Source organism: Sorex fumeus, unplaced genomic scaffold, assembly GCF_029834395.1.
Source record: "Sorex fumeus unplaced genomic scaffold, SorFum_2.1 ptg000051l, whole genome shotgun sequence".
NCBI lineage: Eukaryota > Metazoa > Chordata > Mammalia > Eulipotyphla > Soricidae > Sorex > Sorex fumeus.
Genome location: NW_026606108.1, coordinates 5,825,295 through 5,842,665, shown reverse-complemented (window position 1 = coordinate 5,842,665; position 17,371 = coordinate 5,825,295). Strand labels below are relative to the sequence as shown.

The 17,371-nt window shown below is 60.9% G+C and overlaps 1 protein-coding gene across 1 annotated transcript in view; it reads right to left on the bottom strand.

The window, feature by feature from the left end:
* ADAMTS17 (ADAM metallopeptidase with thrombospondin type 1 motif 17) overlaps positions 1 to 17,371 on the bottom strand; it is an 85,817-nt gene that overhangs the window by 32,781 nt on the left and 35,665 nt on the right. Inside the window, exon 8 of the mRNA XM_056124716.1 lies at positions 11,036 to 11,141. Coding sequence (XP_055980691.1) covers positions 11,036 to 11,141 — 106 coding nt within the window. The remainder of the gene's footprint in view (positions 1 to 11,035; positions 11,142 to 17,371) is intronic.

Sequence of the window (17,371 nt, the reverse complement as noted above, 5' to 3'; positions counted from 1 at the left end):
CCCGTGTCTCTGACCGCACCTGCTTTTGCCCAGGGAGCAGCAGGACTGTGACCCCCCAACCCCCCAGAGTGTGGGCTCTGGTGGTGGCCGGGCTGGAGCCATGTGGAGCCCAGCAGACCAGCACCCAGTAAGCATCGGGCCAGGCACATGGGCCCCCTGAGAACCAGGGCAGTAAGGGATGAGACAGGAGGGGACACCCAGGCACCCAACAGAGAAGCCGCCGTGAATCCTGAGGCCTGGCGGGCTACTGCCTCCTGCAGGCAGCCCCATCTCAGGCTAGAGAACCCACTGCCCCTCAGTCCGGGTTCCTGGGGGCGTCTCCACAGACAGCGTCCAGAGAAGCCACAAGGCGGAGAGTGACCACAAGTGTGAGTCTCCCCATTACCAGTCAACGGCGTCCCCACTGCCCCTGACTCTGCTGCCCCAAGGACCATCCAGTCGGCAGCACATCCTGTGCAAGCCCAGCTGCCCCTGGCCAGGCTTCCCCACAACACATTTGATCCCCAAACACCTCCCCTCGTACCCCTAACACGGTGCCTTGGGGCCGCACTGGCTGCAGGGTGGATGTCTTGGTGGAGGGGGCCAGGGGGAGATGATGCCGGGACCAAGCCCCCCAGCAAGGCGGGTGGGGGGTTCTTACACTTGAGATTGGGGGAGGCTCCCTGGGGCTGGGGTTTGGGGAGCCTGGGAAACACCCTCAGCCCTCTAGCCAGCCTCCTGCCCGCCCCAACACCCACTGGGCACTCCACCGAAGGCACACCAGGGGTCTGCCCTTCCACACCATGTGGAATGGGTATGAATGGGGTGGCATGGGAGAGGAAACGCCACACTTTGGGGGGCTTAAAAAGAAACCAGAGTTCCCCCTGTGCCAGGCACAGCACATTTCACAGGATCTCTTGTTCACCTCGCTTTACAGATGGGGAAACTGAGGCAAAGAAAGATGGAGATGTTGCCCTGGGCCAGGGAATAGACATGTGGTCTCAGTGCTGAGTCTCCACACTGGGTCCAGCCCGGACAGGGTCACTGGGAGAACCAAGGGCAGGGAAGGGCCGGAGTGACAGGACAGTGGGGAGGGTGCTTGTCTTGCACGCAGCCGACCTGAGTTCAATCCCCAACATCCCATAGGATCCCTCAAGCACCGCCAGGAGTGATTCCTGAGCACAGAGCCAGGAGTAACCCCAGAGCATCACTAAGTGTGCCCCCAAAAGCCAAAATAAGTCAAAGAACCAAGGACAGGGTCCTGGAGCTCAGGGGTGCGGGATGGGTGTCCACCCAGGGGTTACCGCAGGGAGTCAGAAGGACACTGGCAGGAGAACAGGGGCCAAGGGGACACTTGGAACCCCTGAGCTGTTGGGGGTTCGGATGTGGTCCCCATCTTTCAAATACATCTGTGCTGAGTGGAACTGTCCCTTCCCGAGATGCCTGAGGCACCAAGGCCAGGAGAGGGTTCCACATACCATGGGCCTGAGAGGGATGTGGGGGTCTCCTCTCTGGGAGTCCCTGAAACTTTGAAACATGAGGCACATGCAGGTGGGAACACCCAAGCCCTGACCCCCTCTGAGCGGAGCCCCAGGGTCTGGGCTCACGATGAAGTCACGAGGGGTGTGGTGGCCCCACTGTACAGAGAGAAAAGCAACAACCCAGGGCACAGTGCCAGAGTGGCCCCTGGTCAGGCCTCTGGTCACCTCTGGGTGGCAGAGTGGGCCTCATGGACGTGTCCTCTGGCCCTCAGAGAAAGCTGGGCTCCCCGCAGCCATCATCTTCGCTCACAAGGCGTGTCTTTGAGAAAACATCTGAAAGGGAATGCCCCCTGCAGCACAATGGTGTGTGTGTGTGGGGGGGGGGGTCTTTTTTCCAAAGGGGCAAAAGGAAGGAGGGAGCGGTGCTGGGACCACTGGGGCTCTGTGCCCGTCTCCGTGCCCGGGCAACGCCTTCGCCCCGTAAACACCAAGGGGTCTGAAACCTCCAAGCAATGGGAGGGACTTTGTCACTATTCGTTTTGCCTAATAAATTTTGCTCGAGCGGGCCCAGTAACGTCTCCATTGGAGACTTTGTTGTTACTGTGTCTGGCATATAAAAAATTATTTTTGGGTTTGGTAGCTGTATCTGGTGGTGCTCAGGGATCACTCCTGGAGGTGCCTGGGGGACCCTCTGGGGTGGTGAGGATCAAACCCAGGTGGGGTGTGTGCAAGACAAGTCTTCACGCCTGTCCGTGCGCTTTCTCTCCCTCTTCTCTCTCCTTCCCTCCCTCCCTCCCTCTCTCACACTTGTTAGCTCAGAAGAAAGATTCTCCACCTCAGAGCTTCTTGCAGTGATCCCTACTGCTTTACGGGCACTTGACTGATAAAGATAAAAATCATTTCTTCAGGCCCTTAACACGGCAATGTCCTGGCAAAGGAGCCGCCTGCAGCCCCTGAGGGTCCAGGTGATGGGCTGGACTTAGCCAACCAGAGGAAGCTGTGGAGGATTCGGCCAGCCTGCACCGTCAGGACCCACCTGCAGAAGGGACAAGGGACACAAGGGACCCCTGGGCCGGGCAAAGCTGGCCAGCAGGTGCTGCGGCTCCAGGCCTGGGCAAGCAGCAGGTCAGAAAAAGCCCTCAGTCACTGCTATCCCTGGCCCGGGCACAGCGGCTGGCGATTCAGTGACCCCTGGGAGTGAGGAGAGACACTGCACATCGAAGGTGCCGGAAAGGGGGGCCGGGCCCTGCACAGCGCGGACTGCGGCCTCCAGGCCCACGTAACTTTCTACCTGTGTCTCAGCGCCAGGCTGTCAGAGGTACCTCCTCCTCTGCCATGCCCCCAACTCTCCACAACTCTCGCCCCATGGAGGTGCTGGGGTGGGGGGTTCTCAGAGGGATGAACTTCACAAAGCCCAGTAGTGACCCTTCCATGTCCCAGGTTTGGATGGCTCCAAAAGAATGTTCCGGAAAAGGAGTTGCACTCCGCCCCTCAGTGTGGGAAGGGCTGCTGGCCCTCGGTCACTGCGGCTCAGTTCCGGAAGGAGGCCTGTCCCCCTCACACCTGCAACGCCTACGAGGCATGCCCCTCCCCACGCCTCCGTGCAAGCCCACAGGCTTATTTCTCCCTGCCAAGGCTCCTTTCCTGCACTCCAACCAGAAACGGTTTTGGACAGTGATAGTTGTTGATGAGGTGTGATTCCACTTTGGTACAGAGCGGATGAGGCTGCACGGCCTGGCAGTGAAGAAGCAGGACAGACAGATGGATCCCCGGACAGCCAGACCCCGGTGAGCACAGACCGCCATGGCCAACAGAGGCGACCCCCAGAGCACCCCACGCTGAGCTGCAACCCCCCCAGCCAGTGTCCTGGGGATGTCAAGAAGGGGAGGAGACCAGAGAAGTTGGGGCCGGGGACAGCACAGGATGAGGGGACCCCCCCAGCGCCCCTGGGTGCAGCCACAGAGGCATTCTGAGTCTCCCAGGTGTCCATCCCTAAGCCCCCAGCGACCACCCCCCCCAGGGCCCGAACAGCACCAACCTTGTGGCCCCACACAACCGTGTGCCAGGGGGGCCCCCAGACCTTCTGGGCAGCATGCAGGAGTCCAGACTAACAAACCTGAGGGCACCTACCCCGATTGCCAGCCCCGAAGGCCAACGCGGCACAGCGGGACCTCGGTCTGGGCTCTGCCATGCCCAGCTGTCCTGGAGAGGGGGCCCTACCTGACCCTACCCCATGGTGGACTGGGTCTGGGGGCGCGGGTGTCCCCACACGCTCCAGGGTTCAGCGGCAGCTTGTCGCCAGATCTTAGCACACACCAGATTAAGTGCTGAGGCCCAAGCCAGGTCCCGTGGCTATGCTTTGGTGTCTATTTTTTTGTTTGGCTTTCGAGCCATACCCGGCTGTGCTTTGGGCTGGCTCCGAGCTCTGTGCTCAGGGCTGATTCTCAGGGATCCTATTGGGTACCGGGGATTGAACCCGGTTTGGCTGCACGCAAGGCCGGTGTCCTCCTGCTGCTCCACCCCTCTGACCCCTTTATGGTGTCTATTCTCCTGGACCAGGGCCTGGCAGATGGGGATGGGGGTGGAGGGGGGGACCTGCTCTACCCCCCAGCAGGCCTGTCTTTAACAGGCATGACAGGGTGAGGGTGCCACCCCACCCCAGCCATGCAGGCAGAGAAGCTGGTTCCCCCCCTCCAAGCCCACTGTTCTAGAGCTGGATGAAGTGAAGCCACTCACCCCCCCTCACCCACCCCTCGGGGCCCCGCTGGCACCAAACAGGCGGTAACTAAAAGCCGGGTGAGAGAAAGGATTCCGGGCCTCTGCGAGGGCAGGAAAGCGTGTCTCTGGGGCAAGCTGAGTCAGGAACAAAACTGAAACCACTTCCTTTCAGCCCATCAGCAGCGAGGGGCTGTGTCTGGCCTGGCAGACGCTGCACCGTGCCGGGGGCGGAGAGCCGGACGCCAGTGATCCTGCTGCCCGCTGGGGGCCCGGGCCGGCGCCTTCCTGCTGTGGGACACTGGCAGGTTCTGGAAGACCCAGAGGACAGCCACCGGTGTGTCCCGGCTCCCGCAGAGCCTGCTGGCATGGCCAGTGTCCCTGGCCAGAAACGCGGCTCCTTCTGGAACTCTCTTGGGCCCTGGAGGCAGGGTTGATTTGTCCTTTGGTTTGGGGGCCACACCAGTAGTGCTTGCGGCCGGGCAGAATCGGGCCTCTGCGTGCTGAAAGCCCGCCTGTGCCCCCAACTTCTTCACTGTCTGAGGCATCCCACGGAACCCTGCAGTCCTCCATCGGGCCACTGCGGCAGGTGTAGCCGGAGAGATCCCGACTGGTCTCTGCCCACAGGCAGCCCCCACACCAGCCCCTGCAGCTCTGCATCAGGACAGTTCTCCTGGCCCAGGAACTGTCTCTCTTACACAGAGACAGTTCTTGCCAGCCCTGGCACATGTGGTGCAAAAGAACATGTCCGAAGGAGAAAGGCCTCGGCCAACAAGCCCAGCTCTGCACACTGGCCCTGCACTGATCTCCACACCCCAGGGTTCAATTCCAGCCCCTCTCCCAATCCCCCAGGTGGCCTCCCGACCCCCAGGCCCCTGCCAGCTCCCCGGAGGTGAGAATGGGCCCTCTGGGGTGCACAGGTGAGAGGAGGGGACCGTCCCGAGTGTCCACACAGGCAGAGGGTGAAGTTCCCAGGGTCTCAGGCAGGGCCAGGCGAGGGTCCAGGTCTAGTCTGGAATTTTCCATCAGCCCTGGGCAGCAGATGAACAAGGACTTTTCAGCACGAAACCAAACGTCAGGAAGGACCTGAACGCCTCTCAGCCAGCACAGCTGCCTGGGGCAGCCCCCATTGGCCCTGCAATCTCTTTCTCACAGCCCCAGAGACCCGAGGCCAAGTCCAAGTCGGTTGCGACTTGGTGTGGTGAGCTTCTAGGGTGGATCCATTGTTGGGGTGCAGGACACCACCTGCTCACCGAACGATCGCCTGCCCCCACGTGTGAGAAGGGCCCCCAACCCCTGCCAAGGGCCAGCTCAAGGTTTGGTCTTGTCACCCAACTGGGGGTGGGTGGCCCAGACACTGGCCCTCCGCAGCCTGGGGCCACTCCGCTGGGGTCAGGGCATAAGCAGCTGCCACGGGCCCTCGTACGCATCAGCCCATGGGCTTTGGGTTTCTGCTCTACCAACACCCCCTTCCTGCCTTAGTGATTCTCTTCCATGGTCTCTGAGCGGCTGCCCACAGCCCAGCGGATGGTGTGCAGGGCAGCACCCCGCCTGCAGGTGGCGATAGGCTGTTCTGGCTGGCAGGGCTGAAGAGTCCCAGCCTGAGCAGTGACCCGGATGGTCTAGGCTAGGCTGTGGCCAGGCATGAGGGCGCAGCAGGCTGTCAGTGGCTGGCCCTGGCCTACGTATATGCGAGTGTCTGACTGTGCAGGGGCGGGACCCCAGGCGCCCCTCCACCCATATGCTTCACTGTTGATATTTTATGGGGGGTGTCACACCCAGCAATGCTCAGTCCGGCTCTGCACTCAGGAATCACTCCTGACAGTGCTTGGGGGTCACTCCTGGATCTGCACTCAGGAATCACACCTGGCAAGTGCTTGGGGGCCATATGGGATCCTGGGGTCGGCAGCACGCAAGGCAAACGCCCTCTCCGTGTGCTCTTGCTCCAGCTCCCTCACTACTGATTTTCATTTAGTTTTAGTTTGGGGCAGGGGGAAGTGATCCTGGCGGTGCTCAGGGCTCACTCCCAGCGGGGCTGGCTGAGCCCCGGGCACACACCTTGCCCCCCCACCAGACTGGCCCAGCCATGGCTCATCTATACTGGCTCCCAAGAGCTGCCCCCATCTCCATGCCTTCACTCCTGCCCTCATGCCAGGGACCAGCGAGTCTCCTCACAGCCGCCTGGGGCCGTGAGAAGCCAGGAGAGCGTGGAGACTTCCAGCTCTGAGGACCATGGGAAAAGCCACTTGGGAGCCGCTTCCAGGAGCCCTGCCAGGAGAGGGCAGTTTGGGGAGAGTGGGGGCGGGGCCAGAACTCAGGTCTAAGCTAGGCTCAAGGCCTACCCCCAGCCCCATCTCAGCCTGGCCGGACCCCTTCCCCCCACAGTGAACACAGGGACCCCGGCAGAGGGGAGGCCCGGCGGGGTCTGACCCAACTGACCTGTGGGTGTCTGGGTTTCGCATTGGCCCAGTGGTGGCTCAGGCTGCCAGAGGGGCCACAGGCACTCCTGCTTGCTGAAGCACCTCCAGAGTTCACTCTGCCCCTCCTAAGCCCCTGGCTCCACACGGGCCCATGGGAAGGCTGTGGCCCAGGCACTCCCTAAGCTCAGGGGCTCGGGGCTCCCCTGGCAGTGGGAAGAAGTGTCCTCTGCTCTCCCGTGATGCTGCCTCCCCGGGCCCAGCACACGGCCTGGAACCCCACAGCACGCAGGCCCAGAGCGCCACTCTTCAAAATGACCCTTAGCCAGGGGAGCGACGCTTCCTGCTGGACAAACCGTTCAAAGTCCCCCCTCAGGGCTGAGGTGCAAGCTCTGCACGCAGGCCCCCTGCCCCCATCCCCAGCACAACCCCCCCCCCCCCATCTCTACAGCAACATCCCTGAGCATGGCCAGGTGCAGCCTTCAAACAAACAAACAAACAAACAAAACACTCCAGGCGACTTCTGCCTCTCCAGGGAGGGAGAGCTGAGGAGAGATGGTCAAGGGCAGGGCAGGGAAGGGATAGCTCAGGGCCTTGCTGGGGATGGACGGATGAGGCACGTGGCCTGCAGAGACCCAGGCCATGATAGGGTGGTATGTCTGCTGAGGAGGGGAGGAAGAAGGGGTCAGGGTCAGGCACAGTCTGGGATGTGAGAGAAGATGGTAGCTGTGCCCAGGAGGCTTCTACCCCATCTTGGATGACGAGGAAAAGGCGCTAACTCCAGGCAGCCCTGGGGGAGACCCAGTGTGTGCACATGGGAGAGTATGTGTACATGTGTGTGCACGAGTGTGTTGCACATCTGTGTATGTGTACATGTGTGCGCACATGTGAGTGTGTATGTGTGCACATTTGTGTGTACATGTGTGTACATGTGTGCACATGTAAGTGTGTATGTGTGTGCACATGTGAAAGTATGCATGTGAGTGTGCATTCATGAGTGTGTGCACATGTGCACTTGTGCACTAGGGGTGTATACATGTATGTGTATGTGTGTGCACATGCAAGCACACATGTGCACATTGGAGTGTGTATGTGTTCATGTGTACACAGGTGTACATGTGTGAATGTGTATGTGTGTGCATGTACGTACACATGTGTGCACGTGTATGCATTGTGCACTATGAGTGTATACACGTATGTGCACCTGTGAGAGCGTGTATACATGTGTGCATTGTGGCTGTGTGTGTGTGGAGGGGAGGGTATTGAGGCCACAAGCCCCCCTGTGCCACCCCGGGATGACCTGGCATGAGGAGCAGCCTCTGAGCCAGCAGCACGGGCTCACTCAAGTGGATCCAGGCCAGAGAGCCCCGCCTACACACACATCTGGGGAACGGCTTTCCATTCTTTTCCAGGGAGCATCCCTGCTGCCCTTTTCCCAGATGCATCCACGTGCTGCCTCACGGCCGCACATCTCAGAGAATGCCTGAGCTTCATGCCAGCCCAGCATGCACCGGGCCATGAGGCCACATGATCCTGGGTCCATATCTGCATCCCCAAGAACGGCAAGTGTCTGTCTGCTGGGGAGGAGACAGAGCCACACGGCCCAGCAGGGGAGCACCAGCCATGAGAGAGCAAGGGTCTCAGGCTGCCCACAGGGGAAAGGCAGCACCTGGCAGCCCTAGCATGGCCAGAAGCGACCCCACCCCTAGCCATGCTCCTGCTGTCCACACAGGGGACCTGGCCCTGGGGACAGCTGGAGTTCCAGTGTGTGTGGTTGAGAAAAAGCACCTGTAACACATGAGGTGGGGATCACATCCGTCAAAACTGCTGTCCACAGTCCCGCATGTTCACGGTGCACGCAGGAGGGGCCCTGCAGGCTCGCATGAGGTGCTCGGGGCTGCCCACACATCAGCAGAGCTGTGGGGTGCACGCTCCTCAGAATCTGATCTGGAATCAGCCCTTTCCCAGTTCTGGTCTTGGGGCTCCTGTCCTGGGGTGTGTGCTACCTCCTGTGTCCAGTACCGCACTGACCCGACTCCCCTCCCTTGACTCTGGGCCACGTGCGACTGAAGCCACGAACTGCCTGACTCTCGGGTCCCGGCCCCAGAACATCCAGCCAAGCATGAGTTCTGTGTAAGAGGCTCTGGGTCATATCCCCCTCCCCCTGGCCGGGTCCTACCCTGTCAGACCCTCTTGCCTTCAACCAAAGGTCAGAGAACCCCAGACTTTCCACCCCACATCACTGCAGAAGAATCTTCTGGAATCCCAGCAGTGGCGCATCAGCCTCAGTGGGAGAGAACGAGTCCCCCATCGCCGCAGGGGGCCTTGAGGCTGAGTGCAGACACACACACGGCTGCCCACACTCTCATGACCACACACGAGGAACGTCTTGGACACAGAGGCCTTGCAGCAGCCTGACCCCAGAGCGGGGAACACATCAAGCTTCAGACAGCGCCACCAACAGACCAGAGGGGGCAGGACCTGAGCTAGGAAACACCTGGCCCAGGGGGGTCAGGATCACCAGGAGAGGCCCCGGGCCCCCCAGCAGTGCCTAGAAACCACCTCAGAAGAGACAAGAACTTATCACACAAATGCGGGGGGCGGGGGGGGCTGGATTTGATCCTGTCACGGCAAGTGCCCCACTGGGAGTGGCCCCCAATCATGGTGATGACAAAGTCACCCTCACTGGATGGACATTGAAGAGGGAAGCAGAGAGCGCAGCAGAAAGGCAGCTCAGACACGCTCACCACCGGCCACGTCATCAGAAAGGCGCCACCAGCTCAGGCAGCCACCGACCAGACCCACTCAGGCACACGGGGAGTGCACTCAGGGGTCAAGGCTGGAACGGTGACAATGGAACAGAAGCGCACACACAGACACGCAGACACACACACGCACAGACACACATGCACAGACATGCACAGAAACACATATTTACATGCATGCAGACACACACGCGCACACATACATGAACAGACACACACAGACACACAGACATGCACAGACACACACACGCTCAGACATACACACAGACACACTAACGCACAGATACATGCACACACACACATGCAGAAACATGCACAGAACACATACACGCACAGAAACACACGTGCACACACGCACACACACATGCACAGGCATGCACACAACACACAGCTACTGCCATCCTCTGTGCCCTTCCCATAACAGCCACCAGGTGTGTACAGCCAGGCCCCTGCCAACCCTGTGCGTGGCAGGGATGGAAACCAGAACGGAACGGACGTTGGGGAGGCGCCTCCCTTGCACAAGGAAGCATGGGGTCCATCCCACACCCCACAGGGTGCCCTGAACGCCAGGAGCAATTCCTGAGCTCAGAGCCAGGAGCCAGCCCTGAACACCACCAGTGTGGCCCCCCAAACAGAAAGAAACAAAGACAAAGGGAAAAAATGGAGCTGGACAAAAGATCAGGCCAGAGATCAGAGCACACAATGGCCGGCCAGGGGGTGGAGGATGAGCACCTCTGGCTTGATGCCGGTTTGGGCCCATGTCTGGTGCCTCTTCATGCGCGGGCCCACCCTGCCAGCCAGAGCCAGCCTCCCCACCCCCCACCCCACCCTTTTTGATCTGACAGTGACAGCCCTACTGTGCGCAAGTCATGGCTTCCTCCATCTGACTTCACCCTGACAACCTCACCAGCAGGGCGAGGGCATCCCCCTCTGAGCTAGACAGAGGGAAGCTGCCCGCCCCAGCCATGGGCTCCGGGCTGGCGGCCACCAGGCTGGGGGCAGGGGACCCTCTAACCTTCTGTTTCCTCCTCTGGAAACCAGGAGGCAGCCCCAGATCCCGTGCCACGCCAAGCGGGTGTTTCCTCCCAAGAGGCAAGAATCCCCGCGTGCAGACAACCGTACACTGACACTGGACATTTGGACAAAGCTGGACCTGGCAATCGGTGGGGAAACTTAAAAAAAAAAAACCACCAAACAAAAAGTCAGCTGTGAAGCCAAGGCTCGCTGACTGACGGAGAGCAAGTGCAGGCGGCGCCGGAAGGGAAGTCGGGACAATGGAGAGGAAGGAGCCGGACAGACAGACGGATGGGGCCTCCCGGGAGGGGGCAGTGAGCTGAGGCCCAGGGCGGCGCCGGGGCAGGGTGTTCACAGGACGAGGAGGGGGGACGCGGGGTGGACACAGGGACAAGGAGGGAGCTCGGGGTGGACACAGGGACAAGGAGGGTGACAGTGGGGTGGACACAGGGTCAAGGAAGGACTGCAGGGTGGACAGAGGAATAAGAGGACTACGGGGTAGACACAGGGACACGAGGTACTGTGGGTGGACAGAGAGACATGGGGGACTGCAGGTTGGACAGAGGGACATGAAGGGACACGCGGGGACTGCAGAGTGGACAGAGGGACACGGGGACTGTGGGTGGACACAGAGACACAGAGGGGGGCCGTGCTGGCTGCTTACTTGTGTCCCAGCTCGTGGGCGATGGTGAAGGCCAGGTTGAGCCCGTTGTCCTCGGCCAGCACACACTTCCGCTTGGCGCTGCACGCCCCTCCCAGGTAGGCGATGCCTGCGGACATAGAGGAGCTCAGCACAGGCTGGACAGGGACATGGGTGGCGCTGGGCCTCAGCAGGGGCTGTGCCCTTCAACATGGCAGCAGTGCCGGTCCCAACTGGGCCTCGGCTTACACTTTGGTGTCCAGGACGCGACAGCCGCCAGTCACTGGGGTTCGGGAAAAAAACATCGGGCACCCCGGGGGGAAGAAGGCCCCTTCCCTCCTGCCCCGAGGCCCGGGCCCCATCAGACCCAAGGCCCTAAGGAATGTCCCGAAGGGCACCTGCTTCCATGGACAAATGCCTGGGGGGACAGGACAAGGAGCCCCAGGTCCCCCACCCCCTAAGGGATCAGGCTGGACCCTTGGGACAAAAGGACAGCGCTGCTGAGCTTCAGTCAGGGCTGATGGGGGGGGCGGGATATGGCTCTTGCTGGATGGTTTCTCGCTCACGTGGACTGAGATTCCCTGGGCTGGTAAGAATCAAGGGGCCATGGCCCATGATGGGGAGGTTCGGGTGGAAAGGAGGACGAGGGACCCCTGGAGTCGACCCTATCCCAGAGCAATGTAGACTCTGAGGGATGCTGGGGGTACCCTGGTAGCAGTAGGGGTTTGCAGGGGAGAACAGCATTCTAGGAGGAGCCGGGTTGGGGCAGCAAGGGGGACCCCAAGGATGGAGGCCAGCAGCCCCCCACGGCCTGGACTGGCCTAGACGTGTGGTTCTAGACCAGGTGCCCCCACGGGCCACCCCAGCAGGCCCCCACCCAGCACCCGTGTAACACCCCACTGCCAGGGCTCCACTCCTGGGTGCGCCTGGAAGCAGAATGAGCTAGGATGGGGGGGAGGGGACGAAGCCCCCAGAGGCCCAGGGCTCTCCTGGAGGCGAGATGGAGCAGCTCTGAAGACACCCAGAGGAATGTGCTGGGGGTACCACAAGATGCTCCCAGCCCCACCGCCTACCAGAGCTGGTCCCTCCTCAACGGAAGCATCAGTTCCCCATGGCCCCTCAGGGCCCAGGACCGGGCAGCCCAGGAGGCCCAGGGATGAAGGACAATGACAAGGAGCATGGTCCTGCCTCCCGTGGACTCAGCCACACCCGCTGCCGGCCTGCTCCCCCCGCCCCCAGAGCCGCAGTGACAGGTGCGCTGCCCAGCCGGCAACACACCAATGTCCACTTTGGCTTACTAACACAGAATGTCCTGGCCCAGGAGAGAAACTTCTTTCGAGAAGGGGAGAGGGACAGAGGAGAAGGACGACGGGGAAGGCAGCTGCCTTGCACGCAGTCGATCCGGGTTCTACCCCTAGCATCCCATAGGGTGCCCTGAGCCCCACCAGAAGTGCTTCCTGGGTGCAGAGCCAGGAGTCAGCCCTGAGCACCGCTGGGTGTGGCCCCCAGCCCATGGAAAGAAAAAATAAGAAAGAAGAGAGAAAGGGAGAGACAGAGAGAGCAAGAAGAGAGCACTGTGGCCTTAAGGCACACGTTTGCGTGTTTGTGATTTTCTGGCACACAGACATGGTCCAGCCCACGCAGACGGCAGCGAGGATGAGGACTCGATCGGCGTCTGGGTGCCTTCAAGGTCACTGTCCGGGCTCGGTTTAAAAAATGCTTTGTGGGCTGCTGCCCTGAGTCCAGCCTGAGGACTTGGAATGCGTCTACATGGGCCTGATGGTATGTGCGTGTGGAGCGCCACACATACACTCCCTCTCCCAGACACACACACACACACCCTCGCCCAGACACACACGCACACACACCCTCCCAGACACACACACCCTTTCCCCACACACACCCACTCTCCCACACACACACCCTGCCAGACACACACACCCACTCTCCCAGATATACACACACTCTCCCAGACACACACACACTCCACAGACACATACACACACACCCTCCAACACAAACTCCTACACACACACACTCTCTCTCCCAGGCACTCATACACACACACACACCCTCCCAAACACCCAGACACACACGCACACACACCCTCTCAAACACCCAGACACACACGCACACCCTCTCAAACACCCAGACACACACGCACACACACCCTCTCAAACACCCAGACACACACGCACACACACCATCACAGACACACACACACCCTCCCCCCACATACACACCCACTCTCCCAGATACACACACACTCCCCAGAAACACACATATCCTCCCAGACACACACACACCCTCCCAGATACACATGCACACACACACCATCCCAGACACACACCTACACCCACACTCACATACACCCTCTCTCTCTCTCTCACACACACACACACACACACACACACACACTCTCTCTCTCTCTCCCAGGCACTCATATACACACCCTCCCAGACATGTGCACATACACACATTCCGACACACACATACAAACACCCTTCCCACCTCCCCCACACACCCAATTTCCCAGACACATACGCAGAAACACACACACAGACCCTCTCCCAGACACGCGCACACACACCCTCTCCAGATACACAAACACTCCCCAACACACACACCCTCCCAGACACGCACATACACATACCCCCTCCCAAACACATACACACACACACACCCTCCCAGACAAACTCACACTCTCTCTCAGACATGACATGCACATGCACAGGCCCCACACATCCTCTCAGAATCCCCCACAACACACACACACACACCTTCCCATCCCACACCAGAGCCTCCCGGTCAAGGAATCAACTGGCAGCCTTCTCCGTGTGCGCCCGCTCGGGCAGGCACCCGGCCAGCGGCGGGGCTGACATCTGAGGCCAGCTGCGCCGAGCATGGGCGTGCTGACCCAGCAGTCCTGAAATGCCACACAAACACTCCCCTGGCCTCAGCCACCCTCTAATCAGGGGGCCGGGATCCCGAGGAACGGCCAAGGCGGCCTGCCCCTACTGCAGTGGATCTCACACACCCTCCCCACCCCGGCCCCGGGGCCCCCCTTCTTACCAGAAAACAAAGGCTGGGTTTATTGACATGAAATGTTCTCACCCAGGTGGACTGAGGTCAAGAGCTTCTAAGGATTTATTTGAACTGGGAGGCGTCTGATCACCCACCAGCAGCCCAACTGTGGACAAGATGAAGGCTGCAGGACCCCACCCCGACCGGAGAGCACTGTGGGGGGCAGCGAGAGGCTGGGAAACGCTGAGAAGGCACAGAGTCTTTGGGGCGCGCGAGGGATTCCGTGGGAGCCCACAGGAAACGAAGCTGCTGCCTCGCCATGCACCCACCCCTCCGCTGCAAAGGAACCGCCCCCCCACCCCGCTCTCGTCTCTGTTCTGGCCACACATGGCAGTGCCTGGAGATGCACTCTGCCCCCTGAGCTGCCACCTGGCCTCCAAATCCCCCACATTTTGTCAGAAAACTAAACAAGAGCCTGCTGTCTCGGACAGGACGTCTCATCACCCGGTGGAGCGGGAGCTTCAGTCTGTGAAGTGGGCTGCGACCCGCTGGACCCCAGCGAGGCCAGCGTGAGAGACCGGAGCTCAGCACCCTCACACTTGGGCCAACCCTGCGGTCTGCAGGGCTCCAGGAGCTGAGGGACAGAACCTGGCCACGGTCACTGACCAGAGTTCGCTCCTGGGGACCAGCCCGGGCCAGCTGGCTCAACCCTCCCTCTGGGGCCCCTGCTCCCCAAAAGGGCAAACGAAGGCTGAGGAAATGCTGCTGATGAGGGAAACGGGGTCCGGGAGACACTAAAGCTGCCCAGGAACCAACAACAAGGCATAATCTGGGCCAAGGGAGTATGTGCAAAGGGCTTGTGGTTGGCAGTCAGGAACACTTCTAGCGCCTAATTCATCCTCGAGAGACAAAGGCCCAGGGGAGCCCTGGGGGCCTCTCCTCGGGCTGTGGCCGAGAATTAGGGGCTATTTCGCTGTGCCCTGCGCCCACAGAAGCACAAGGCGAGCACTCTCTCCCAGTTAGGAGGGCCAGGGATCCTGTTCCCAGCAGCACTGCTGAGGCCAAGGGACTCCCCCTCCCCCACCCGCCCCCAAGCACAGCGTCAACTTAGGAGGGAATGGAAGAACACGCAGTAGCAGCTGGCTCTGGGCAGGGGAGGGGCAGACAGAGAGGGGCGAGGGATGGAGACAGCCCCCTGCCTTCCGAAGACAGACAATCAGCCTGGGCCGAGCCGGAATCCAGATGCTGCCAGTGCTCACTCACTCCCAAGGAAGGTGCCCCCCGGTTCAGTGGGGAGGAAGGAAGAACCCCTGCCACAAAGGGCACAGGACAGCTGAACCCCACAACCCGCCCACCGCCTTCTCTCTTCTGGCTCTGGGCTCAGGAATCACTCCTGGTGGGGCTGGGGGGAGCACCCTATGGGGTGCCAGGGATCAAACCCAGGTCAGCCACGTGCCAGGCCAGTGCCCTCCCTCCTGGCCGCGCTGCCTCTCAGCTCATTCCCCCTCTTTAAAGGATTCACTGTGCACCCGCCCCTGCCCATACTTCCTGTCACTGCTCTCCTGGGGACAGACGGGCCTCGCGCTGCTTAAAGGGGACACATGTATTTGGTGTGTGTGGGGGGGGGGGAGGTCACCCATCAGGCCAGATGCTCGTGCTCCGGGACAGGCACGCACTCCAGGCCAGCGGCATGGGCAGCTTCTGGCACTTGGCAACGAAAGCCGGTTAGAGGGTAGGGAAGAGAGAGGGGTGGATGTGACACAACAACCGGGCCCAGGGGCCAGTGCAGGAGCCAGCGGGCCGGGCCCAGGGGCCAGTGCATGCACCAAGACTCCTCCCAGTGGGAAGGGACCAGACCCTGAGGTCTCCCCCACTCGAGTGACAAGGGGCCGCTCCCTGGCAGCCCCCCCGCCCCCACCCTAGAGGGCGTCTGTCCAGCCGGTTCACCCGAGGACACAGGAGCGGGAGGTTGGGGATCCGCGAGCATTTCTCACTCGACAACAAGCTCGTGGAGTGTTTCCGGCCGGCCTGTCGCAAGGGCGGGATGCCAGGGCAGGCTCCCAAGGCAAACAGCGGAGGCCGGGGCGGGGGGGCGGAGGCGGGGACAGGGCAGCTGCGGGGTGGGGGGGTTGCCAGGGGGAGCCCTGGGCTCTGCAGAGCCACTGCCCTTCAATCCTGCTAGGGGCTCAGTGAGGGGACATGGGGGAAAGGGACTGCAGCCCACTTCCCCCTCCAGCTGACCCCGCCTTGCAGGGAGCCAGGTCCTGCTCTCCCTCCCACCCACTCGCACCTGAGCCCCGAGTTCCTGGAGTTGGGGGGCTCTTCAGGAGACGACCAGGCTCTCCTCCTGGGCATCCCCTCTGCCCCAGGCTCAGGCCTACGGGAGGGTCCGGGACACTCAACGACAAGGCTGGTGGGGGGCCAGAGGGACACCTTTGTGAGCCAAGCCCGCGTCATAGCGGGGAAACCCTGGCGAGACCCCAGCAGAGCAATCCCGAGCACAGAGCCAGGCAGCCCCAGGATGGCTCTGAGAGAACTCGCGCCTGTATCTCAGCCGTCAGAGATACAGGGGAACCGGGGAGCCCAGCGCCACCGGAATAGTCCCAAGACTCAAGATCCAGCAGGGAAGGGGTATGGGTGGAGGGGGTCAGGGGACCGGGTGCTGTGGCTGCTGGGGGTCGCCGCATACTCTCAGAGGTGACATGCTGTAGCTGGCTTCCAGGGGCACACGCCTGAGATCTTTATAATGTTACGAAGCAACATTACCTCTGTCACTGTCACTGTCCTCCCGTTGTTCATCAATTTGCTCGAGCGGGCCCAGTAACATCTCCATTTTTTTGAGACTTGTTGTTACTGTGTTTGGAATATCGAATACGTCACAGGGAGCTTGCCAGGCTTTGCCATGTGGGCGAGATACTCATGGTAGCTTGCCGGGCTCTCCGAGAGGGGTGGAGGAATCGAACCTGGGTTGGCTGGGTTGGCCAGGTCGGCCGCATGCAAGGCAAACACCCTGCCCACTGTGCTATTGCTCCAGCCCAACATTACCTCAATGACTTAAAAAAAAAAGGTGGTGGGGTCAAAGTGATAGTTCAGTGGGTAGGGTGACTGCCTTGCACAGGGCCGACTGAGTTCGATCCCCGGCACCCTATAGGGTCCCCTGAGCACCGCCAGAAGTGATCCCTGAGTGCAGAGCCAGGAGTCACCCCTGAGCATCACCAGGTGTGACTCCCCCCCAAAAAGCAAACAAAGGCCAGTGACGGAAAGGGACATCTGAGCACAGACACCACCAAGTTCTTCGTCGTCCTCACACGGAAAGGAGGAAGAGGAGAAACCGCA